The 24,693-nt window shown below is 36.7% G+C and overlaps 3 protein-coding genes across 4 annotated transcripts; all 3 read right to left on the bottom strand.

The window, feature by feature from the left end:
- Nucleotides 1-131: 131 nt before the first annotated feature.
- Nucleotides 132-4,943, bottom strand: LOC117599729 (cytochrome P450 2J2-like). Its single transcript, XM_034313654.2, has 9 exons — nucleotides 4,676-4,943; nucleotides 4,238-4,400; nucleotides 2,710-2,859; nucleotides 2,336-2,493; nucleotides 1,955-2,131; nucleotides 1,687-1,828; nucleotides 1,341-1,528; nucleotides 1,112-1,253; nucleotides 132-997 (listed from the first exon to the last, which is right to left on the bottom strand). Exons 1-9 carry the CDS (start codon nucleotides 4,856-4,858, stop codon nucleotides 822-824), a joined length of 1,479 nt encoding a protein of 492 aa, XP_034169545.2. The 5' UTR covers nucleotides 4,859-4,943; the 3' UTR covers nucleotides 132-821.
- A 2,442-nt stretch (nucleotides 4,944-7,385) lies between these two features.
- Nucleotides 7,386-16,954, bottom strand: LOC113545161 (tripartite motif-containing protein 16-like). Of its 2 annotated transcripts, none has more exons than XM_026944344.3 (6): nucleotides 16,230-16,954; nucleotides 15,961-16,056; nucleotides 13,146-13,379; nucleotides 11,530-11,689; nucleotides 10,834-10,893; nucleotides 7,386-8,776 (listed from the first exon to the last, which is right to left on the bottom strand). In XM_026944344.3, exons 1-6 carry the CDS (start codon nucleotides 16,827-16,829, stop codon nucleotides 8,199-8,201), a joined length of 1,728 nt encoding a protein of 575 aa, XP_026800145.1. In that variant the 5' UTR covers nucleotides 16,830-16,954; the 3' UTR covers nucleotides 7,386-8,198. The 2 variants fall into 2 exon arrangements, with proteins under 2 accessions (XP_026800145.1, XP_026800144.1); XM_026944343.3 differs by having other exon boundaries at nucleotides 10,834-10,896; nucleotides 16,230-16,952.
- Nucleotides 16,955-17,479: 525 nt separating this feature from the next.
- On the bottom strand, nucleotides 17,480-24,597 carry LOC113545181 (E3 ubiquitin/ISG15 ligase TRIM25). Its single transcript, XM_026944381.3, is given in 7 exon segments — nucleotides 17,480-19,801; nucleotides 19,925-19,984; nucleotides 21,209-21,368; nucleotides 21,613-21,846; nucleotides 21,958-22,053; nucleotides 22,600-23,224; nucleotides 23,226-24,597. Coding segments are annotated over 7 exon segments (1,761 nt in total). The 5' UTR covers nucleotides 23,282-24,597; the 3' UTR covers nucleotides 17,480-19,271.
- Nucleotides 24,598-24,693: the final 96 nt, after the last annotated feature.

Consider the following 24,693-nt stretch of genomic DNA (forward strand, 5'->3'; position numbering starts at 1 on the left):
TTTCCCCCCCAGGGTGAAGTGCAGAGGTGGGAGCATCATGATATTGGGTATTGCATGATATGGGGCACTGCAAACGGTACTGAAGCATTACATGTCATCAGAGTAAAAATGAATGGAGCGACACACCAGGAGATATTAGAGGAAAATTTAATCTCATCATCCAAGAAACTGAATCTGGGGAGAAGATGGACATTTCAACAAGACAACAACCCCAAACATACAGCCAAATTAACTCAACTGGTTTCTAAAAAGAAGAAGAAGGTGCTTGCATGGCCTAGACAATCTCCTGACTTTATTTAAGAAGGATTTTGAAATTGTGAGTCCATCAGTGGGACCCTTGTAACCTGAAAGTTTGAAGACAATTTGTGGAATGGCCAAAATTAAACCACAATGCTGCAAAAAGCTGATTACTTCTTACTATAAATGTCTCAAAGCTGTAATTGCCAAATATGGCTTTGCAACAAACTTTGTTTATATCTTTGTGTATGCTTATGAATACATATTTTCATATAAGTACAAAGTCAAAAGCCATTATGTGTGTAAATATGAAGTAGATACAAGTATATTGTATAACAAAAACGTAAATATTTCCCCTCACAGTAAAGGGAGAATTATAGGGTGGCTAAAACCGAATCATGTCAAACAATATGTTGTGCATTGTAGTTATTCTGTACTATAATGCTGCTAGAAACCAAAATAAAATTAATCATGCTTGTTCATTCCTACTTAAAAAAGAAGTTAGCTGTTGGGAGAGATCATAGGGGCAAGATAAAGTTTCTCACAACAGCTAGCTTAAAACGTATATATGTGTGTATGGGCTCTTAGCGTGGTGTCACACACATGCGGTAGGGTCTGGGTGAATACGTGAAGCCCATCTGGCCCTCCAAGCTCAGCTCTTCTCCAGGACAAGGGGAGAATGTAAAGCACTGGAACAGAGAGGTGAAGAACAGGAAGAGCTCCATACGAGCCAGCTGCTCCCCCAGACATACTCTCCTACCTGCATAACGGATAAATGAGACGTCTTGTGTTTTAAATATCACTATTAACTGTTATTCTTTGTTTGTATTATCCATTTGTCAGACATCTATACAGCATTGCACATTTGCTTTACCTGCTGAAAAGGGCAGGAAAGCATCTTTCTTCAGGAACTGGCCTTGATCATCCAGAAAGTGTCCTGGGTTAAACGTGTCTGGTGTTTCCCACTCGTTCTTGTCATTAAGCACAGATGACAGATTTGTAGTCACAGCTGTACCCTAATGACGTGAGAGGAAAAAACATCACTTGTTAAATTGTATTTGTGTATACATAATTATGATTTTATTTGGTGATTAAGGTCAAACCTTTGGTATGAAGAATCCACCCAGGACAGTATCTTTACAGGCCATCTTGGGGAAACCCAGAGGCACAATGTTGCCCACCCTTTGAATCTCATGAATAACAGCTTCAGTGTAGGGCATGTTGGGTTTGTCGGCCATGCTGGCCTGGCGTGACTGTCCAATCACTTTGTCTATCTCTGCCTGCACCTTTTCTGGAAAAATAAGACAATAGTCCTAATTTAAAACATAGCTGTGCAGCAAATTGAATGTAGGACTGTATCTAGTTTTCAGACTCAACAGACTCTTTCTCCATGTTCATCTGTAAGTACTGACTTATGATGTTTATGAATTGGTAAATGCATGTGCTCACTCTGTATCTCAGGGTACTTCATCATGAAGAGAAAACCCCAGCGCATTGTAGTGGCTGTGCTTTCTGTCCCTGCTTCAAACAAGTCCAGCATTGCGATCAGTAATGTCTCGACGTTAAATCCAGCATTAGGATCACTCTTTTTCTAAATTATTCCAAAAGAGAAGTGTTAAACTTTGTGCATGACTGGTTCCTCACCTTTTTTTGTTTTTTTTTGCAATTCAGGCCCACAGACTATTCCAGAGATGATTTGCTAACATCTTAAACAAACCTTCTCCATTTCTAGAAGGAAACTGTCGATGTAGTCCCGAGGATTTGAGGGATCCCAGTTCTCCTTGTGTTTTCTTATTTCTTCTTCTAAGAACGCTAATATTTTTGCGTAGTTGGCAAAAATCTTCCGATGAGGGCCAGGAAGGTAATCAAAGAGCCGAGGGAAGGCATTATACAACTACCAGATGCCACAGAGGACACAAAAATAAAACAGTGGTGAATCTATTTGTAAATATCTCACATAATGAAACATCACACAATAAGTTGGTCACAAACAAGAATTCCAAATGTGATATTCCTTAATAATATAATCCAGAAAATCATCAAACTGTGAATAAAAATTGTTTGATTTGCTCTAAGAGCAGAATTTCTGTCTACTGACCTGAGCTTGGGTAGAACCTGCCAGAAAGACAGCTTCAGCATCCAAACGCAAGATGTTCAGGAAATTCTCATCGTGGTATTCAAAGCGATGGCCGAAAACTAGTGCAGAGATGATGTTTGAGACTGCGTTGTTCAGGAAAAACTGAGGATCAAAAGGACCTAAATGGGCACAAAAATATGACTTGTACATTACATACATAATTTTGTTGTGTACTGTATGTCTATTTAAAATCTCTTCTAAACATCAACAACATTTTGTAACAAAAGGTCCTGAACTGAGGTACTTTATATTTCTTAGTTAATGAGGAAACCTGTTTTAGCCAAGAAACCTCCCCAAGAATCTCCTGAATAATAACTTTCGGAGTGGCCACTTACCCTTTTCTGCTTTGAAAGCTTCACACAGAAAGATGCTCTCCTGCTGGATACTCAGCTCTAAGGCCTTCCTCCCTTCACCAAAGTGGCGTAGGTGTGTGACGATAAACTTCCTCTGGTTTTTCCACAGGTACCCATTACTGAGAGCTACACCTTCAGAGCATGGCACAGCAAGCCTCAGCGTATCCAATTAGATTATATTTATATTAAAAAAAGATTAGATGTGATGCATGTAAAATATTTCATACAGTACCGATCTTGAGTATTAGAAATGCTTGAATGCTATTTATTTTCTTTATTATAGTTGATGAACAGTCATATTTTGTACACTAAAAATGCTGGGTTATTTTTTCCACCTAAACACTGGGTTGAACTTATTGGGTCATTTTACTGGGTTGTGTAACCCTGCAGCTAGGTTAGTGACTGCTTCATTCTCAGGCACACTGTAGACAGTGCAGATGTGTCAACCCTTCCTGTCCTCCTTCACTTCCTCTCCTACCCCTCTCCTCCACTACTGCAGGACCTGGTCTCAGTTCTCTTTTTAGCATGCCTTCATTGACTTGCCTGTGGCACTATTTGTTGGCAAAAATCTGATGCCATTTTAAGGTTTTTTGCCACAGGAAATCTTCAGGACAGACCATTTTGCACTTTGCAGTTTCTCGGTAACATGACAAGCTGCATGTCATGAGAGAAAAAGAGACTCTGGTGAATTAACGACTATTTTGTAGCTGCTATATTACATAAATGGCAACAGGAGCTAAATCCTTGGGCTGTAATGTTTCCACTTCTTGTATTTTCAATGTAAATATAGCACTCGAAATGTTTTAAAAATATGTTTATTATATAATTGATTGTATTAATTCTAAAGCTGGTTAACTCCCATGTTAATAAAATGATGATTAATATTTTAATGTTGAAAGATATAAATATATACTGTTTAAATGCATGATTGTTATTGATGGTGTTTTTTTCCTCTTAATTTACAGTAAAGGTTTCTTTTGTTTGTGTTGAACAGTTTTATTTATTCCATGTGTGCTAGACATGTTTATTCACCTGTTAGCGTCATCATATGTATTAAATCATATTTACAGGAATTACTTTAAGCATGTAGTATAGTACATATAGTAAGAAGATAAGATATCATTAACAATCTGGTAAATATGACCCAAAATACTGGTTTATTTTTTTTCAACACGACATGTTGGGTTAAATAAACAACCCATTTTGCTAGGCTAAATTAATCCAGTGTGTGTTATATTCAATAGTTGCCCAGCCACGTGGTTAAAAAAAAAACAACAAAACAACTCATATTGTATTTTTTTAACCCAGACATTTTTGGAGTGTACAAACTTTATGATATATATATCAAACACCCATTAGGTCATCAAAGTACTGTTCTTTTTTTAAAGGAAATTATCAGGATAATTTGGTATCAAAGACAATCATTTGTAATAATGCTGAAAAAAATACAGTATTTATTAACTGAGAAAAGTACATGCCCCACCCCATATATTATTATTATTTTACTTGCCTAGTCCCTTAAAGATTTTGTGAAAGAGAGGGACAACAGGACGGTCTGCAAAGCTGTCCAGCTGAGTAACGAGAGCCTCCTTCACCATTTTATGTCCAGAGATAAACACAGTTTTCTCACTGCCCCAGCGCAGGCTGAAAACATCTCCGTACTTCTCAGCAAGCTTAGTTTAAATACATACAAGTAATGGAGAAAAGAGTGAAAGGTAGTGGTACAGTGAAAAATAATAAAAAGGAAAAAAAAAATTAAAAGATTTTGAACCGTTCATATATTTTACACATTTTCTATACATGTATTACAAAACATGTAAGTTCTTTCATTTCTGGCTATAATTGGTAAGAAAATAAAAATATAGTTGTTCTACTCAAGACTTTCTAATGATTAAAAACAAACAAACAAACAAACAAAGAAAATGTCAAAATGGTCTTTTTAGCCTACCTTGTCTATTGTTTTGAAGTTAAGCTCAGTGAAAATGTTTCCCACAAAAGGTAGGGGCCGTGGTCCTGGAGGAAAATTGGATGGATTTTTATTCCTGATGATATCAAGAAGTAGCAGGAAAAGAAAAAATCCTATAAGCCAGCTCTTAAAATCAAGGTATTCCACTAAATTGTATAAAAACATTGCTGTGGTATGTCTGCTCCTGTATGCGAAGGTTTGTGTACTTTGTGTCCTCTTGAACTGTGCCAAACTGTAGCAGAGGGAAGAGATTATATAAGCCGATCTGAAATCCTAGATATGCTTAACAAAAAAAAAAAACGAAAGTTTCCTCTTCACTGTGTTTTTTCCCCACTTCCTTTACTGCTAGGCTTCTTACACAGTATTTACACCCACCCACACACACACAGAAACCACTTTATTAGGAACACTAGACTAATACTGGGTAGGGTCTCCCTTTGCTCTCAGAACAGCCTCAATACTTCATGTCATGGATTCCACAAGTTGTCATAAACATTCCTTTGAGATTCTGGTCCATGTTGACATGATTGTATTACATAATTGCTGCAGATGTGTCCACTGCATATTCATGCAGCTAATCTGGTCTTTTGGATTCAGACCTGGTGACTGCGGAGGCCATTGATGTGCACTGAACTCACTGTCATGTTCATGGAACCAGTCTGATATGAGGTGTGCTTTGTGACGTGGTGCATTATCATGCTGGAAGTAGCTATTATAAGACGGTAAATTGTGGCAATAAAGGCATGCACATACATTCATGGGAAAAAGAAAGTACACTTTCATTCAATTATATGTTTTTATTTATCAGGGTTTAAAAAAACAATTGTATGGTGCTCACCAACTTCTACAGGCAGACAAATAACCTCAGGTGACAAAAAAAAAAAAAAAAACCCACAAAAAACACCTTTAGCAAAAATAACTTGAGACTGAGGTCTGGACTCTGACTTGGCCATTCTAACACCTTTATTTTTTTCTTCTTTAGCTATTCAGATGTTGATTTGTTGGTGTGCTTGGCATCATTGTCCTGTTGTATGACTGTTGATGATTTACATTTGGTATGAGGTGTTTTTAGTGATATGCTGTGTTTGGTTTTCAAACCTGGTGCTGTGCATGATGACAAAACATCTCCAACTTGGCCTCATGAGTCCAAAGGATATTGTTCCAGAAATTTTGTGGTTTGTTCAGATGCAATTTTTTAAACCTAAGTCAAGAGAAGGAGCTTTTTCCTAGCCACCCTTCCATGAAAGCCATACTTGTTCAGTCTTTTTCTGATTGTGTTTTCATGAACATAAACATTTAATGTGCTTACAGAGGCCTGTAGGTCACATGATGTAGCTCTTGGGTTTTTCTTTATATCTCTGAGCATTAAACGGTCTGAGTTTGGACTAAATTTGCTGGGATGCCCACTCCTAGGAAGATTGGCAACTGTCTTGAATTCTTCTCACTGTAGAATGCTGAATTTCAAATTATTTGGAGATGGCCTTATAACTCTTCCCAGATTGATGAACAGCAACAATTGCTTCTCTGAGGTCATGGCTGATGTCTTTTCTTCTTAGCATGATTTAGACACATACCTGAGAGTTCCAGTACACCAAACTGCTAAAAGTTCTGCTTTTATAGAGGTAGTCACACTTCTTGACAATTAACTAATCTTTCATTAGTAACACCTGCCTGCTAATTACTCTCTTAATGATTGTGGAAGTAGGAAGGGTGTACTTATTTTTTCCCACCTGATTTCTGAATATTGGTTTACTTTTTGGGAAAAAATGACTACATATTGAAATCTGTTGTGTTTTTTCTTGGCACCTGAGGTTACTTGTTTGTTTATAGAGGTTGGTAAGGACCACACAACTGTTATTTAGGCCCTGATAAATAAAACCATAGAATTCAAGAAGGGTATACTTTCTTTTTCCCATGACTGTATACTCAGATAGATTGTGCTACAATAGCGACAATACTCAATACTATAGGTTGTGGCATTCAAACAGTGCACAACTGGTATTAACCGGCTCAGTGCATGCCAAGAAAACATTCCCCACTAAATTCTGTTTTGGAAACCCAGATGTGTAAAGTCCTAATCATGATAACCTGTTTATCACAACAAAGAGTACTCATGAAATAAATCAACATATCATCAAATACGGTATATTTGCCATATATTAGACTACTAGCATATAGGCCTATGTTTATTTTAATCTTTGCCTTCTGAACTATATTTAATCAAATGTAGTGAAAACTGTATTTTTTTCTTGCTTTTATGCTACACCATATTGTAATTGACATCTATCTATCTATCTATCTATCTATCCTTCCATCCATCCAGCCAGCCAGACAGACAGACAACCAGACAGACAGACATTATTGAGTGACTGCTCCCCTGACATCCCTACAGATAAAAAATCTGACTAGGCCATCTAGAAATTTAATTTACACAACAATGCATTAATATTGAATACAGTCTACATAGCATGTGTAAATATTATAAGATATTTTTGAACTTACAGTCATATTAACTGCGAATACCACCTACTTAGCATAACAGGTTGATTAAATGGATTGCTCCTACCAAAACACACACACACACACAAACAAAACCCTTAAATGTTACACAATTCACAATCATACAATGCAGTGGTTATATAATATTGTGAAAGTAAAGAAATGGTCTTGAAAAGTAATCAAGAAAACATGATGGTTTCCTAATTAACTTTTATTTGTGCCAAATTAATGATTACAACATATAACTTAATACAATATAATTAGAGCATATAATTCCAAGTGGCATTTATCAAGCATAGCTCCTAATAAGCAATTACTGTTTTGCATTTGTGATTAGAGATTAGATTAGAGATCAAGTTGAAACAAATATTTATGTCACCACATCTTGTAATTTGATTACAATGAGTTCTATCTAACTGAATCTGGCAAACTCCATGCTGATTTAGATGTTACAGCTAAACTCTCTGAATAACACTAAACAAATTTTGCAGAACTATTTACTCTAAGACTACCCAAAGTCTCTGAATACCAAGAAATAAAAGAAAGAAACAAATAAGGCTGTTCTTAATTAGCATTGTACATGTGAAGATGTGTACACTATAAGCACATGCTTTCTTTGCATATCACTGCCTGGAAGGAAGTAAGGGACAGAACACAGCCATGGTACAGCGCCTCTCAAGGGGTATGAACAGGGTATGGGTCAGGGGTAGGTACTTTGCTTAGCAGTCGAAAGAGGGAGCATGGTGGCATTGGAATAATATTCCCATTTGTAGCAGAGAAGCATAACCACTGAGACAGCACTGCCCATAATTTAGTAAGGATTTGGAAAATGTACAAACAATTGGATTGGAAAAATACTTGTATTTGAAGTTAACTCATAGAGGTGCATAATATGAACCCAGTTCCATGTTTCTAAGACCAATGACCAATAAGCAAATGCTAAGCTCTTCAAAAGGACAAATCATATTTCCAAACTTTCTAATTGCATCTTTTATTAAACCACAACTCATTTTTTCTCCAAACTCTCAGCAGCAGCAGCAGCAGTTATAGCTGCTGAGGCTTGAAGACAAATCTTTGCAGAGGAGCCAGTACCTATCCCAAACCCAGCATACAGGGGCTGAGTGAATGTGGTTGTGACTTTATGAATTAGGGTCATTTTATTAGAAACACTGTAGAAGGACAGAGTTCCTGCCTTTTGATCAAGATAGACCCCAATTCTTTTGGATATTGGACCAGAGATATCAGTCTTTGTATCATTTTGCCAGAAACAGTATTTTTTAGGATATCGAACTAATCTCCATGACTGTGCATTTTGTCCAAAACGACCCTCCTTTTCAGATCCTTTTCTGATGATATCTTTATAAGACACAGCAATGGAAACTCCATTTTCACCATCTACCTCAGCCTCCCAGTAACTACGCGGAGACACACTCTGCTTAGAGAGCACTTGTTGCCAGAATGTAAATCGCTCAGGGTGATCAGGGTATTTATGGGGTTTATTGTCACATGTCACGTGCGTGTCATCATTTGACAGCTCAAGGTTATAGTTTGCTGTGTTGGGATCAAGAGATAGCTCACAAGAATCTGGAAATATGATAAAGAACAATAAATTAAAATGAGAATGACATAACACTTACTGTAAGTTTAATGAGCATGAAATTTTTTAAAAGATAGTTTAAGAACCCTTAAACAGGCAGTGGAAAATGAAAAGTAAAAAATCATTTCATGTGACTTTTTAACTCAGTTGGCCTTAAGTAACACATATCACAGATATTAACACATTAAAAAAATTATGTACAGTACATTGTATATTTTTTTATGTTTTAAATAATGTTGAAAATAAACCAAAGTTCTGAGTTTCTGTCTTTCACCTTTTTTTCTGCCATACATATTTATTCAATTTTTTTTTTCAATTAAAATATGCAACAAAATCCATCCAACTCTAGTGAATCGCAACTATCAATCCTCAATCCTAAGACCCTCAAGAGTAACAATAAATGCGCATTTTCCTTGCATTTTTAAAAATGTAGGAGCAGCCAAAGTAAATTGCACTGAATGGGTTTAATAAAGAAACAGACAGATAGACACAAACAAACACGTAACACATGCAGGGGACAAGAGTAAAAGTTTTCACCAGATACTGTTCTCATTTATCAAATTTTGGTCTGTTTTGAATATCTGGGTCATGAGACTTGGTTCAAGTTACCCGAGATCATTTAGCCAGCCGGACAGAAACCATGATGGACGCGTAATTATACATTAAACATATTTATTTTCAGTAAAACAATACTATACAGCTCTTAATACCAATAATGAACATTGTCTTTACATGCTAATGAAGAAAAATAGTTCACATATTGTTCATAATATTATTTATCAAATTTTGAAGTGTACGTATCCCCTGAGATGCGTTGCCAGATTAGGGGAAGAAAAACGTTTCATCCACAATATTGAGACTACAGTGTGTATATATATATATATATATATATATATATATATATATATTTATTTATTTATTTATTTATTTATTTATTTATTTTTGTGTGTGTGTGTGTGTGTGTTAATTTCTGGAAGAGATCTGGAAATAAGTACCTTTACATTTTTGCAGACCAGCTTGCCTAGGGCACCAACTGTGCTAAGACCGGCGCTGCTCCATTTTAAAACGCAAAATACACATTCTCAGTATTGTGGATTAACTATTTTTTCTTAGATCTAGTAGAATTCAGAATTTAGGCTGTTATGAAACACTGCAAAAAGCATGAATGATGCTAGTGAATCCTTCCTGTCTTTTAGGATACAATGTTGTTGATTTTTACTAAAAGTATTTCCATCATTTACAGGGTTTTGGCACAGGTCTGGAAAAACGTAAAGGCACTTATTTCCAGAAATTAACACACACACACACAGTTAAAAAAAAATCATATATTCTTTTTTCAATGTAATGTAGACTCAGGCCAGTGATCAGGAAATATTTTTATTAAAAATTTTAAAAATGTATCCTAAAAGACTGGAAGAATTTAGTAGCATTCGTTTATTCTCTCTGTAGTGCTCTGCTTCATTTAGAAACTCAAAATACACATAGTCTCAATATTGTGGATGAAACTTTTTTCTTCCCCTAATCTGGCAACGTATCTCAGGGGATACATACACTTCAAAATTTGATAAATAATATTGTTAACAACAAGTGAACTATTCTTTTTCATCAGCATGTAAAGACAATGTTCATAATTGGTATTAAGAGTTTTAAATTATTATTTTACTGAAAATCAATATGATTAATGTATAATTACTTACCGTATGCACAGCATCTTCTGCACCTTGGGCGTCCATGATGGTTTCTGTCCGGCTGGCTAAATGATCTCAGGTAACTTGAACCAAGTCATGTGACCCTGATACTCAAAACAGACCAAACTTTGATAAATGAGAACAGTATTTGGTGAAAATTTTGCCTCCTACAGGTTGCCAAAGAGAACATATCTCATGGTGCACACTGCCTGTTTAAGGGTGCATTTTAAAGCACTACATTTTGAAGGCTATATTATTCCCAAAACTGACAGCTTATTGTAATTCATACGACATATAACCAGATTTTAATTTCAATCTCTGATGAATTTATCGGCAATTACACAAATGAAACTCACATTTCAGGAATTCCTCCCTGGTTTCTGGCTCAGGCATTATAATGATCTGGTCAAAGGTCACTGCTGAAATAATAAAAAAAAGTATCAGGCCCATGAAGAAGGATTGTACAAAATATGAAATGTTTAAAATCAGTTCTTTTACATATTAGCCAATACATGTGTATTAAATATACGCTATATGGCCAAAAGTATGTGGACCCCTGATCATTACAACCATAAAGTATGTACTTGAACATCCCATTCTAAAACCATGGGCTTTAATATGGAGTTAACCTCCACTCTTCTGGGAAGGCTTTCCACTAGATTTTGGAGCATGGTTGTGGGGATTTGTGATCATTCAGTTACAAGAGCTTTAGTGATGTCGAGTGAGGAGGCCTGATGTGCAGTCGGGATTCAAGTTCATCCCAAAGGTGTCCAAGTCAGGGCTCTGTGCAGGACACTCAAGTTCTTCCACTTCAACCTTAACACACCATATCTTTATGGACCTCACTTTCTGCACAGGGGCATTGTCATGCTGGAACAGGTTTGACTTTGGCTCCTTAGTTCCAGTGAAATCTTAATGCTACAGCATACAAAGGCATTCTAGACAGTTATATCCTTCAAGTTTGTGGCTGTGCTGGTCAGGTGTCCACAAACATTTGGTCATATAGAATGTCTATTTGTGTCCAAAAGATCTTGCAATATTCAAATACTCACCATTTTCAGAAACTTTCTCAACCTTTTCCTTGCAGAAGTCTTCTATTTCCTCTTTTAGTTGGATTATAGATTTCTTAAAATTCTCAAATGACCACTGGCGATTGAAATCAACCTTAAAAGTGTCAGCAGTTTCCAGTTCAGGACTCAGGAACTGAAATCTCTAATACAGAGAGAAAGAGAAAGATTCAAATTTAAGCAAAGTGTTCAGAGCAAATTATACCACTTCTAATATGTTAGTGCTTTTCCATAGTGTCAAATGCTTCACACTCACTCATCTTCATTTCTGAGTAAAAAAAAAAAAAAAAAAAAATTTGTGCCCTAAGGGCATACATACAAACAAGTCAATTTATCTGAAAGGTGCATTCTGAATGCAGAAATGTATTGAACATGTACATACATCACCTACAAAACTGATGAACAGTCTGCAATTCCTTAAAAATAGTAAAAAATAAAAAAATAGAAAAAAATAGTAAAAATTTGCAAAAAATATTTACAAATAAAAATGTAAAAAGTAATTGCAAAAGTATTCATCCCCATTGCTGTGAAACTCATAAATTACACTATATGGCCAAAAGTATGTGGACACCTGATGATCACACTCATATGTGCTTGTTGAACATCTCATTCCAGATTTATTCTCCCTTTGCTGTTATAATAAGCTCCACTCTTCTGTGAAGGCTTTCCACTAGATGTTGGAGCATCTCTGTGGGGATTTGTGATCATTCAGCTACAAGAACATTAGTGAGATCAGACACTGATGTTGGTGAGGAGGTCTGGGGTTCAGTCAGTGTTCCAGTTCATCCCAAAGGTGTTCAGTGGGGTTGAGGTCAGTGCATTCGAGTTCCAACCTTACCACATCATGTCTTCCTGGACCTTGATTTGTGTACATGGGCATTGTCATGCTTCCACCTTTGTGGCAACAGTTTTGGAAAGGCTCACATTTGGATGTGATGGTCAGGTGTCCACAAACCTTTGGCCATGTAGTGTACTTCTTTAGAAAGAGGCATGGTTACAGCGTTTAATGTTTAGCTTGCACATTAATCATTAACACATCTTGTCAGTAGCTGAGTTCATGGAACTTGATTGCTCTATTTTGCCCCTATTGCAATAAGGAGATAAAGATAGACATATCTTTTTTCAATTCAATTCAATTCAATTCCAGTCCATAAAATGAATTTAATTTAGAACACAGATTCTAAAATCATTTGATGGGCCATATAAGAACCTGGGTCGGATACACCTTAGAGGGAAGGAGGGTCACTACAAATCAATACAGTATAATATATACTGTATATCTTATATATCAGTATAATATATACAGACTGATCACCTTTATGATATGATGCAACATTCCATCCACAGGGCCTGAGGCTCACTGAATGGTTTAATGAGTATGTAAATGATGTAAATCATAAGCTTTGGCCTTTGCAGTCATCAGATCTCAACCCAACTGAACACATGTGAGAGAGACTGTGCTCTCTACCACAATCATTAAAACTCAATGAGGGAATATCTTTTGGAAGAATGGTGTTCATTCCTGCAGTACAGTTCCAGAGAATTATAGCACTTGTGCCGTGAAGCACTGATGGTGGTCTTAATAAGACTTTTGATGTTACCTGGAGGAAATGGACATATCCGGTGGTCTGTGACAACTTTTCCAGCCCAGCTTGTCTTCTCTTAAGGTCAGCAATCTCCTGCTCCAGCTGCTTTATTACTTCTGCAGTTTGAGCCAGTTCAGCTTTCTCCTGAGCTCTGATCAGTTCAGTCACCTCAGATCGTCTTTTCTCAATAGAGAGGAGCAGCTCAGCGAAGACTTTGTCACTGTCCTCCACTGCTTCCTGTGCAGAGCGCTGCAAACGGAGCAAAAGACAGGGGGGGTTTCTTAGGGTAGTCTGGGGCTTATGTTGGGCCTTATTCAGTATAAATCCTAATTTCTTTGGAAATGTCTTAAATTGCAAACACCCAAGTCTCGGCCAGATGTGGTACCTCAGCATTTTTGATTGTACTAGCTGGAAACAACTGCATGAGCCAAACTAAATGAAATAAACCTCATAAGGATACTCTACCTCATATTCTGCAGGGCTGATCTAGTATGTTATGTCTGATGATGAGCCTGATTATTTCAATTAACTGATTAATTGCCTTGAAGATGGAAAAGACAAATCTGTGCAAACCCTAACAAAATTGTATAAAAAAAAAAAAAAAAGCAATACAGTTTATTAGCTTTTTGTACAAATAATGCTGGCTAATTCAGAAAAGGCTTCAAAGCCATATGATGACATACAATCTGTTAGCCATAAAAAATTAGCTCAAAATCTGCATGCAGCTGCATTATAGGTACTAAGTGAATGTTAAAAAAAAAAAACAAAAGTATTGTCTGAGTGCTTGTTTATTACCTCCAACAGAGTTTTTGGACAGATGGTATTCCTAGTTTGTGACCTAGTGAGCCAGTATCAGAATGTATTTTTGATAGACTTCAAAGCACTTTGGTAAGTCGCTCTGGATAAGGGCTTCTGCCATAAATGTAAATGTTATGCTAGATTGCCCTTTACTTTTACATTTGCTGCCTGCCTCTGGTGGAAAGTTTTTTCAGCCGTGATACTACGTCCACATCATGCGCAAATGACTGACAGACTTTTGGCTAATTTGGTCTTTTGCAAATGCGATGCCTCATAGAGCTTAGACATCGTAAGACTCGCATTCTCTCTCTTATACACACAAACGTGCAATTTTAGTGAGTCAGTATCAGAGCTGGGATCTGCAAAGTGTTTCTCTGACATACAGGTCAGTGTTCAAATTGGCCTACATCAAGTTTGTTACAAAAAATTGTTTCTTCATGGCAGGGTTTTTCTGCTTTTATGTTCCTTTCAGGCATCTCCGTGTTTCAGTAGACAAAGCATTACAGAAAGCAGAGGAAATGATAGGTCTGGTGTGAATGAAAATACTTTTTTTCATTTCAAAATACAATGAAATACTGCTTCTTTTTCACAGCTTGACTTTTTTCTTTTTTTTAAGTTAATTTTTTTTTTATTAAGTCACACTTGTTCATTCAAGCTAATCCCAAGGCAAAGCCCAGATGGGATAGATAGGTACCCTTAGTGAAAATAGTCTACACCTTATCTTATGTGAAATTGAAATATTAAGTTTTTATACAGTACTGTGCAAAAGTCACCCTATTTTTTTTAGTACAAACTTTGTTATAGATTTTTATTTTATCGCTTCTACATAATTGATTCAGTACAAAAACATTTTAGATTCCCAACGTTAGTAAAATGTTTGTCTGTCAGTAAAGAAAGCAGCAGATTGCATAAGAAACACTTTTCAGACAAAAAAACATAATGAAGGCTGCTGGGTTTCGCTGCAGAAATAAGAAGCAAGTGTGACAGTCAAAGTCTCCAGAAGAACTGTGACTGCTTCTGCAAGATGCTCAGTAACACTTACAGCTCATTTCCTTATAAAACTGCACACACTGCACCTGAGACTACTATTTTTTTTTAAAGCGAAGGATCGTCACACCAAATATTGACTGTGTTACTGTTTTACTGTATTACTGTTTACTGCTCTTTATAGTATTTTTAATGTAGAAACATTTAATGTCATTATTTTTGTAGGTATCTTTGCTCTACAGCATTTCTTTGCATGTGCCTAAGACTTCTGCATAGTACTGTAGTCGTAGTTATGCATCTCTCAAATACCCTTATATTTCCACTGAGTTATAATGTTTGCCTAGAAAGTGATGAACGCTAATTTTAAAAAGCCTGTATGATTTGCATAAATTTACTAAAAAAAAAAAAAAAAAAAAAAAAAAAGTTAGTGGCAGTGGACATGACAAACATTAAATTTTTCATGAATATAACTTCTGACTTAAAATATAAAAGCTTGTCAGTTGAAGATGAAGAAAAAGGAAGAAGGGAAGCCAGTTTCACCTTTAGCGGGATTGTACGAATCATTGTGAGTAAGCTAGCTAGCCAACAGGTTATCAGTGAGTGTGGGTTCTTCAGGATCTATTTTCATTCGTGGAGCAAAAATGGCCGATTCACAGCCATGTCGATATTCGTTATATCCACACTCTTGCTTGTATGACATTTCTTAAATATAGTTTTTGTGCTCCATAATCAAGCAGTTTAAATGAACATGAAAATGAAGAAGTGGAGTGAAAATACAACACATTACTTTTGATATTTTGTGCTTTTACTTTTGCTACTGTTACTTCGTTACTTTAGATGACCAAAATCTTTGGGAGATTTTAAACAAGAGATTATTATTATTAGGACAAAATCTAATAATCAGTAATGAAAGTCTTTTGAGGAAATCAGCCTGTAAGACCAAGTCTCTTCTGATTTGTTTTCTAAGCACGATGAGAATTTGAGAGTTTGGGGCTCATGTGATATAACTACTGCATGGTAAATAGGAGAAATTTGTCATACTTACCTTGTAAGCCTCTATCACATCCTTTAGCTCCAGCAATGTCTTCTCTCTGCTCTCAAGTCTATTCTGATGTTTTTGTTGTAGATCCCCAAAGTACTTCTGTTAATGAAAAACTTATTCAGTCACCTTTAATTAAGGGTACAAAGGCCAAACTTTAATCAATCTCTACTATTCTACTCTACTTTTTTTGTAATTATAAAGCAGTTTGCAATCACACACAGATAGGCATTTTTATACCTGTATTAAACAGAAATAACATTTTAATCACATACCTTTTTTTCCATCCACTCATCTTGAACTGGGACGGTATCATGATCTTTGTGTTTGTCCATCGAACACTGGTAGCAGATCACTCTCTGATCCGTGCGGCAGAAAACTTCAAGAAGCTTGCAATGTTGAGCACATGTTTTCTCCTGGAGGTTACTCAGGGCTGTGATAAGCATGTGCTTCTTGAAAGCAGGAGATTCGTGATGAGCCTGAACATGTGTATCACAGTATGAAGCCAGGCATGTCAGGCAAGACTTCACAGCTTTCTCTTTGACACCGATGCAGGAATCACACTCCACATCCTGAGCTTCATGGGAAATGATTTTTAAAGATTGAGCAAAAGATGTTTGCTGTTCGGTCTTCTGCAGTATGTCGATAATCTCAGTCAGCACATTGCTTTTGCGAAGGACAGGTCTTGGAGCAAATGCTTCTCTGCATTGTGGACAGCTGTAGACTTTCTTCTGGTCTTCTTCATCCCAAAACCCATTAATACACACCATACAGAAACTGTGTCCACATGGAGTAGTCACTGGCTCCTTCAGTAGATACAGACAGATTGAGCAACTAAAATGCTCCTGATCTATTGAAATACTGGCTTCTGCCATTTTACTGCACTCAGAGGCTGATCGAGAGAAAGACTAAAAGCAAAGCAGCTTTGTTATCAGTTTCGTTTTCTCTGAAATGGCTAGGAGGTGCTTGTTCATCTAGCAAAGTGAAACCAAAAACTGTGTGCACAGCACATACCATTTCCTGTAAGACCTTAATATAGCAGGAAGATTTCCACCTCATTCACCTCTGTGCCTTTTATTATAAAAGAAAGTGAAGAAGAGCTAATGTGTCTCAAAATGTCTTTATTTTTATATATATAAAAAGGAATTTGAAGTTTTTTAAATCAATAAAATTAAACATAAGAGTAGAGATGTTAGATCTTTCAAAAGTTTTGAGCCAAGAAATACAGATTATTTTATTTTATTTTATTTTATTTTATTTTATTGTATTTTATTGTATTTTATTTTATTTTATTTTATTTTATTTTATTTTATTTCATTTCATGCTTGTGCTGAGTTTTTTCATTAATATTGAATATCAGACCATGTACACAGTATGGTCTTGTGAATCCTGCGCCCCCTGGAGTTAACTCAGTGACAGAAACGTTTTATTCCTGAATAAATCACTCCAAAGAAAAAGAATTCAGTTGACTGACTGTATTGTTTTGACAGGATATGGCTATATGACTAACATAGTTTCTAGTGTGACTGTATAAATAGCTAAATCAATAAAAATGGTGAAAAAAAAATCAGAATTGTTTTCTTCTACTCATATTGCAAAATGATATCCTATACTTCTGTGCCCTGTCATGGGCCGTCAAAGGCATTGGGGTCACTCTGGTACCAAAAGAAACAGAACAAAACTATACACTGTACTTTCTACTGAGATTTCAAATTGCTTTCTAATAAGTAAACACACAAGGCTTAGCACAGGCAGATGTCTAAGTGTTATAATAAGTGTCGTAATATCACAGGTTGGGAGGATAACATATTTTTATGAGGATAACAAATTACACAATAACCTCTCAAGCAGAGTAATCAGATATTAAGCAGAAGCAGAGTGAGCTTAGCACCAGTTTTCGGCTGCTCTCAGCCTTCTCCAGTGCTGTAAATCCACCTTTGTCTTCTTTCTTGCTTAATCCCATTCCTTTTTAGATGTTTTCTTCACTTCTCTATTGTTTTGGAGTGTAACCTGTTGCCAGCAATGGTGGCAGCCAGATTTTTGATTCCTCTGTTATTGATTAAGCAACAAAACACCTTAATCCTAGTATTATTTCTTAATATTTTACAAGCAGGGTGGACCAGCTCCTTGCTGAGAATTTTCCGAACTGGTTAATACATTAATTTGGGTCATGTTGACATGTTACAGAGGCCAGTACATTTCTCTTAAAGCATCAGTTTTAATGATACTAGAATGAACATTTTAGCTGAAGTGTTTTTATAGGTCATTCATTCAATCATCTTCATTAACTGCTTTATCCTGGTTAGAGTTACAGTGGATCTGGAGCCTATCCCAGGAATACTGTGCTCAAGGCGGGAGAATTCACCCTGGATGGATTGTCAGTCTATTGCAGGGAACCTTGTACACATGCACTTACACACACATTCACATCTTCAGGCAATTGAGCATAGCCATAGCATCCGCCTACCTGCATGTTTTTGGACAGTGGGAGGAAACCAGAGAACCTGGTGGAACCCCAAAGCAAACACAGGGCGAACATACGAAACTCTGCATAGACAGGACCCCAGGCTCAGGATTGAACCCCTGTCACTTTGTCTATCATTTATCATAATAGCACGAAAACGTTATTTTTCCAAAAAGAAAAGAAAATTCAAAATCATTCAGCAAATACCTTGTTTGACTTATGGTTAATTTAATATGCTTGAATTAAAACATAAAATTAACACCACATTCTCTCTTAGTCTTAGTCTTAGACGTTTTTAATTTTATCAGGTTACATATAAAAACCCTACACATGTTCTACTTACATGAATAAAATGGTTTAATGGCTAAACAGACACACACACACACACACACACACTTTCAAAAGTGTGCCATATCATAGACATATAATAGATTCTCTGTGAGCATAAATATTAGCATCAAACATAAAACTATTTCTACTTGCTGAATTGGTAATTTACGTTCATTAAAGAAATAAATATCTATTATATTGTCATTATTTTTAAAAAAAATATCATCTTACAGCAACAAATATTTAAATTGGTTTGTTCTTATGTTAATTACATTTATTCATGTAACAGGCACCTTTATTAAACTGAGCCATCTCGCTTAAGGGCCCAGCAGTGGCACCGTCAGTATTTGACCTCACAACCTTCCAATCAGCCTTAACCACTGACCCACCACAGTACTTACTGAAACATACTGATTTCATAATCCCAGTAATAAAACACAAACCATGTGCAATCAGTTACACAATTGCATAACACTTTTCTCATAACAAATATTCAGAATGACAACATTCTAATGTGTTTTTGTCATTCTACAGAGTAACACAACTTAGCAGTTGCAAGTGCATTAACCCAAAAACCAGGGTAGAGTGACTCAGTGAACGTGGTCTGGACTCTGTATAGGAGAGTCATTGTGTCTGAGACGCTGTAGAAAGACAGAGCTCCTGCACTGTGGTCTAAATACACTCCGATTCTGGAGGATAATGGGCCACAGATCTTTGTCTGAATGTCATTGTGCCAGAACGACAGAGTGGAACTGCACTCCAGACTCCAGGACTGAGCGTTGTGTCCAAACCAACATTCCTTACCACGTCCTTTCCTGCTGATCCCTTTATACGAGACTGAGACATATACCCATCCACCCCTGCTCCATTCAACCTCCCAGTAACTGCGTCCACATACACCCTGTTTACACAGCACCTGACCATAACCATCGAATCTCTCCGGATGACTAGGGTACAGGTTTAGTTTCCCACTGCGTGACACTTTCCTGTGGTTTTCAGAAAGCCACAGTGCCTCGTTTGCCGTGTTGGGGTCCAGGGTCAGGAGACAGAAATCTAAAGAACATTGAAAAAAAAAATTCAAACATTATATATACACATATTTACTTTTTAATTTTATTTTTTTTTCTATGTTAATAAAAATTGTTGTACTAAAAAAAAAAAAATTTTTACACTTACACTGGAGAAATTCCTCTCTGGTCTTTGGTTCACAGGGTAAAATCATCTGAATTTTGGCAACTAGTAAGATATAGAGGCAAATATGTAAGTAATGACATTATAGACAACCTCTAGTGTAATTCAAAAGTAGTGAAAAAAAAACATACAGGATGCAATACATGTCTCAGTATCAAATATATAAAATATATATAAACTCACTGGCCATTGTATTTGGTAAACCTATATATATATAGATCCATAGATAGACAGCTAGTTACCATAGTCCATCTGTTTCTATAACAATAAATCAGTCCATCAATTAAAAGGGGGCCACCAAAGGATCATGAGTACCCATATTTTTAATCATTATTGACACTGACATGGTATGTACACTATACAGCCAGAAGTTTGTGGACACCTGACCATCACACCCAAATGTGGGCCTTCCTCAAACTGGTGCCACAAAATTGGAAGCACACAATTGTAAATGGATGACTTTGAATGGTATAGCTTTACAGTTTCCCTTCACTGGAACTAAGAGGCCCAAACCTGTTCCAGCATGTCAATGCCCCTGTGCACAAAGCGAGCTCCATGAAGACATGGTGTGTGAAGGTTGGGTGAGGAACTCGAGTGTCCTGCACAGAGCCCTGACCTCAACCCCACTGAACACCTTTGGGATGAACTGGAACACCGACTGAACCCCAGACCTCCTCACCAACATCATTATCTCACTAATGCTCTTGTAGCTGAATGAACACAAATCCCCACAGCCACACTCCAAAATCTAGTGGAAAGCCTCCCAGAAGAGTGGAGCTTATTATAACAGCAAAGGAGGAATAAATTTGGAATGGCATGTTCAAAAAGCACATATGGGTATGATGGTCAGGTGTCCACATACTTTTGGCAATATAGCGTATATGGCGTTGATGTAAGTGTATCATGAACAGCAGCGTTGCTGGGTTGAGAATAATCTAGCAGTTAAACCTTTCCAGCCAACAGCAGCTGTGTGGCCAAAACCTGACATAGCAGAAGGGCAGGAAGATGAGGAAAACACACTGTGAGCTGTACTACCTACATGGTAGACCTACAAGGTAGGTGTGTCTAATAAAGTGACCTATCCTTGGAGTCACATGAACCTGTGTATATTCATTTTGATTAAGTGTGTAAATCAAAGAGGAAGCAGATGATAGAAATGTATTATTTGTCTACACCATCATTATAGACACATGTAAAGGAAGACTATATCATATATAGTAAGTGGATTGTTTATTAGTATGTTATGAGGTTGAACATTTTCTCTTTTACCATTTGGATTGATTTTGTTGAATTTATCTTTGCAGAATTCCTCAAATTGCTCTTTCAGGTCCGAGAGACATTTCCTCACGCCATCAAATGAAATATGTTGATTAATAGTCATCCTGGGTAAGTCCTTAGCTTTAGAAGTGGAGCAGACAGTCTGGAACTTCTATATTGAAACCACAAATAAAGCTATAAGTTAATTACTGTGGAAATAACATCAGACTAGGAGATATGGGTGTGTTAGACTGTGTGTTAGGGTGGCAACATTACAGAATGTTCTACTGTACATTAGGGTTGGGAAGAGCTATTATATCATTATTACTTTTACATGAAAAACCTCATACGCTTGATATTTACAACAGAGGCTGAACTTCCACAAAAAATGTAGAAACTAACTTTTCAGGTCCTACCTGGAGGAAATACACATGATCCTCTGTGTCTGATAGCAGCTCCAGCTCAGTGTCTCTCTTCTTAAGTTCAGCAATCTCTTGCTCCAGCTGCTCCTGCAGTCCCGCAGCTTGATCCAGTTCAGTCTTCTCCTGAGCTCTGATGAGTTCGGTCACCTCATAACACTTTTCTTCAATGAAGAGAAGCAGCTCAGTAAAGATTCTCTCACTTTCCTCCACCGCTGCCTGTGAAGAGCTCTGGTAGGGGAAGAATGCTTGAGTTCCAGCCTCTCAACCTCATTGGCTCGTATTTACAGGAAAGGACTGACTGAAATTAAACGCTCCAGCAGTCCTCGGTTTAGTACCTACCTTAAGAGTGTTCACAGCCTGTTGAAGGTCTTGCAGTTTCTTCTCCTTTTCCAGGATTCTCTGCTGGGATTTCCTCTGTATATCCCTTATCTGCTTCTGTGGTCCGAAGAAGATGATGATTAAGATTTGTAAAGAGCATGTATGGAATAGGGAGACTAATAAAACTGTCACCCAGCAACCAAACAAGCCACTTGTGCAACATGCATTACAAAAAAAAAAAAAAAAGCAGGATTATGGGTGTTGACCGCTGTCCCTGTTAAAATTAACCCTGGTGTAGTCTTAACATTATGTATACTCCCTTTGTCCTAAGGGTAAAAAAATGACCTACCTTCACTAACCCACTAAAATAAAGCAGCTTAATTGAATTTTAAGCCTGAAATCTATTTTTCATGAAGAAACAACCTTTCTTTCATCACAAACATTATGAATATCTGGGATTCCCCTCTTTAGAGTGTAGAAAGATTGCATTTAATCAGTGGACACCACTCGTTTTCTCTGCTGTTAAACACAGCGGCAGGTCATTTTTGACCCTTGGCTTTAGGTGTTAGGTGTTAGTTAAGACAACACAAGGGTTAACACGTCTATCCGAACATCTCATATCAGATTACAGTTTCTTACAGAGTCACAGAATGCACCTCTTACCTGTTTTTCAGTTCTTTCTGAAGCAACCGATGCCGTATTGTGGCCTTTATGTTCATCTGTCATACAGAATGCACAAATGAATGTCCGGTCTGTTCGACAGTAGAAGTCTATCAGTTTGTCATGACGAGAACAGATTTTGTCTTGCAGTTGTTTGCATGCCTGGACTAGCTTATGCTTCTTAAAAACAGGAGATTCATAATGAGGTTTGAGATGAGTCTTACAGAAAGAAGCCATACACACCAGACAGGACCTCACAGCTTTTTCTTTGCTCTCAGAGCAGATGTCACACTCCACATCTCCCGATTCTGAGCTATAACGAGTAGGACAAGCGCCGCTTAGGTCTTTCCACTTGAGCTTCTCCACCACTTCAGCCATGACATTATTCCTACGAAGGACAGGTCTCGGCATGAAGGTCTCTCTGCACTGAGGGCAGCTGTATACCCCCTTCTGAAGAGGCTGATCCCAAAAGTCATTAATACACACCATACAAAAGCTGTGTCCACACGGAGTAGTTACAGGATCCTTCAGCAAATCCAGGCAGATTGAACAGCTGAACTGAAGATGGTCCACTGCAATATTACTGTCCTCAGCCATTTCACTATCATCAGAGAGCAGAGTTGAAGCGCTCTTTCTCAACTGACTTCCTGATTCTAGGTGTAGATGGGTGGGGCAAAGAGGGCATACCTTCAGGATCACTATGGGTGTGACTGAAATGGCAAATGAGGTGTTTCTAGCTGAAACTAGCTAGAAACACCTAGAAAAAAAAAGTATAGATGTATTTTTCAAGTTATCCTTTAATTACATACATCAGCTTTGTTGCAGTTAGGTAAAAGAAAAAAAAAGAAAAAGAAAAAGGAAAAGAAAAAAGCTAAATATAGCTACAGCAGGACAGTAGATAGTGATGACATTATAAATTTGTTATATTTAATAGATTTCCTTAAAAAATAAACAGTTCACCAGTGTTTATTTAATAAATTAGCCCCATTCACCTTAGGCATTTAATAATAATAATAATAATAATAATAATAATAATAATGATAATAATAATAATAATAACGGAAGCCTGTCAAAGTCAAATACCTTTATTACTTAGCATCATTTAGAATTAGCCTGTTTTAGATACACCCTATATCTGGACACTCACTTTCTCCTCTCATTTTACAATCATTTTTTTCTACAATGTCTTTTACACCATTCAAATAGAAATCTGTAGAGTTGAAGGGCGTACTTTGAATATAATGACATGGTGATTTTCAACATGAGAACATGTTATTCCTGTAAAGCTGCACTGTAAATATATTAAATAATATATTAAAAATATCTTCATTATAGACATATTTATTTAATATTTCTTATGAGATTATTAGTTAGGAATTTTAATTAAATAATTAGAACATTGTCTGTTTGTTTTTTTTTTCAATTTCAGAGAATTTAGCTTATTTCAAGCAAACCTATCAGCCAGAGGAATAAGACATTAATTATTTTTTACTTTTATTCAAGATTCGCTTTTTGCAGTGTTAATACTGTGAAAAACACCCTAGTATTATACACTTGGTTACCAGTTTATTCGTTACACCTACCCTGTACAGATAGTAAATGTACACTATACCATTACATGTGAAAGGTATAGTATACACTTACCATGTGTTAATCTGTTCGTCAGCCCCCTCTAGTCGACCTTGTCCATGACTGAAAAGTGACCAGCACTGACGAGGTATTGTTTGGATGGTGGCTCTTTCTCAGCACAGCAGTGTCACTGACATGATTAGAGTGTGTGTGTGTGTGTGTGTATGCTGTTGGTATGATTGTATCCAGCCAGTAGCATCCTGTGGTCAGATGCTATTACTGAAAATGTAGATCATTTCTTCCAAAGAAAAAAAAAAAAAGGAAGTTAAAACCTTTGCATCTTTGGATTATTTGTTACTTTTAAGTTCTGTTAATTGCAGAATTGCATTTTCCCCCCTCTGTTTTAGAGGTGAACATTAATAGAAGCTAAAATCCCCATAATTATAAGTAAACCTGAAGCCTGCACGATCACTCATACAACACAATTAATCATGGTTGTCTAAGACAAGAAATTCATGACAAAATCCT

The sequence above is a fragment of the Pangasianodon hypophthalmus genome, chromosome 19 (genome assembly GCF_027358585.1).
Source record: "Pangasianodon hypophthalmus isolate fPanHyp1 chromosome 19, fPanHyp1.pri, whole genome shotgun sequence".
Classification (NCBI taxonomy): Eukaryota; Metazoa; Chordata; class Actinopteri; order Siluriformes; family Pangasiidae; genus Pangasianodon; species Pangasianodon hypophthalmus.

Bases quoted from the DNA above. Each gene is read 5' to 3' on its own strand.
- LOC117599729 (XM_034313654.2), bottom strand. From the start codon at position 4,858: ATGTTTTTATACAATTTAGTGGAATACCTTGATTTTAAGAGCTGGCTT. The intron at 4,401-4,675 runs GTAGGCTAAAAA...ATTTAAACTAAG, and splicing joins ACTTCAAAACAATAGACAAG to CTTGCTGAGAAGTACGGAGA. The intron at 1,529-1,686 runs GTGAGCACATGC...TTATTTTTCCAG, and splicing joins GAAGTACCCTGAGATACAGA to AAAAGGTGCAGGCAGAGATA.
- LOC113545161 (XM_026944343.3), bottom strand. From the start codon at position 16,829: ATGGCAGAAGCCAGTATTTCAATAGATCAGGAGCATTTTAGTTGCTCA. The intron at 13,380-15,960 runs GTAAGTATGACA...CTCCGTTTGCAG, and splicing joins ATGTGATAGAGGCTTACAAG to CGCTCTGCACAGGAAGCAGT. The intron at 8,777-10,833 runs GTGAGTTTCATT...TCATATTTCCAG, and splicing joins CAGGGAGGAATTCCTGAAAT to ATTCTTGTGAGCTATCTCTT.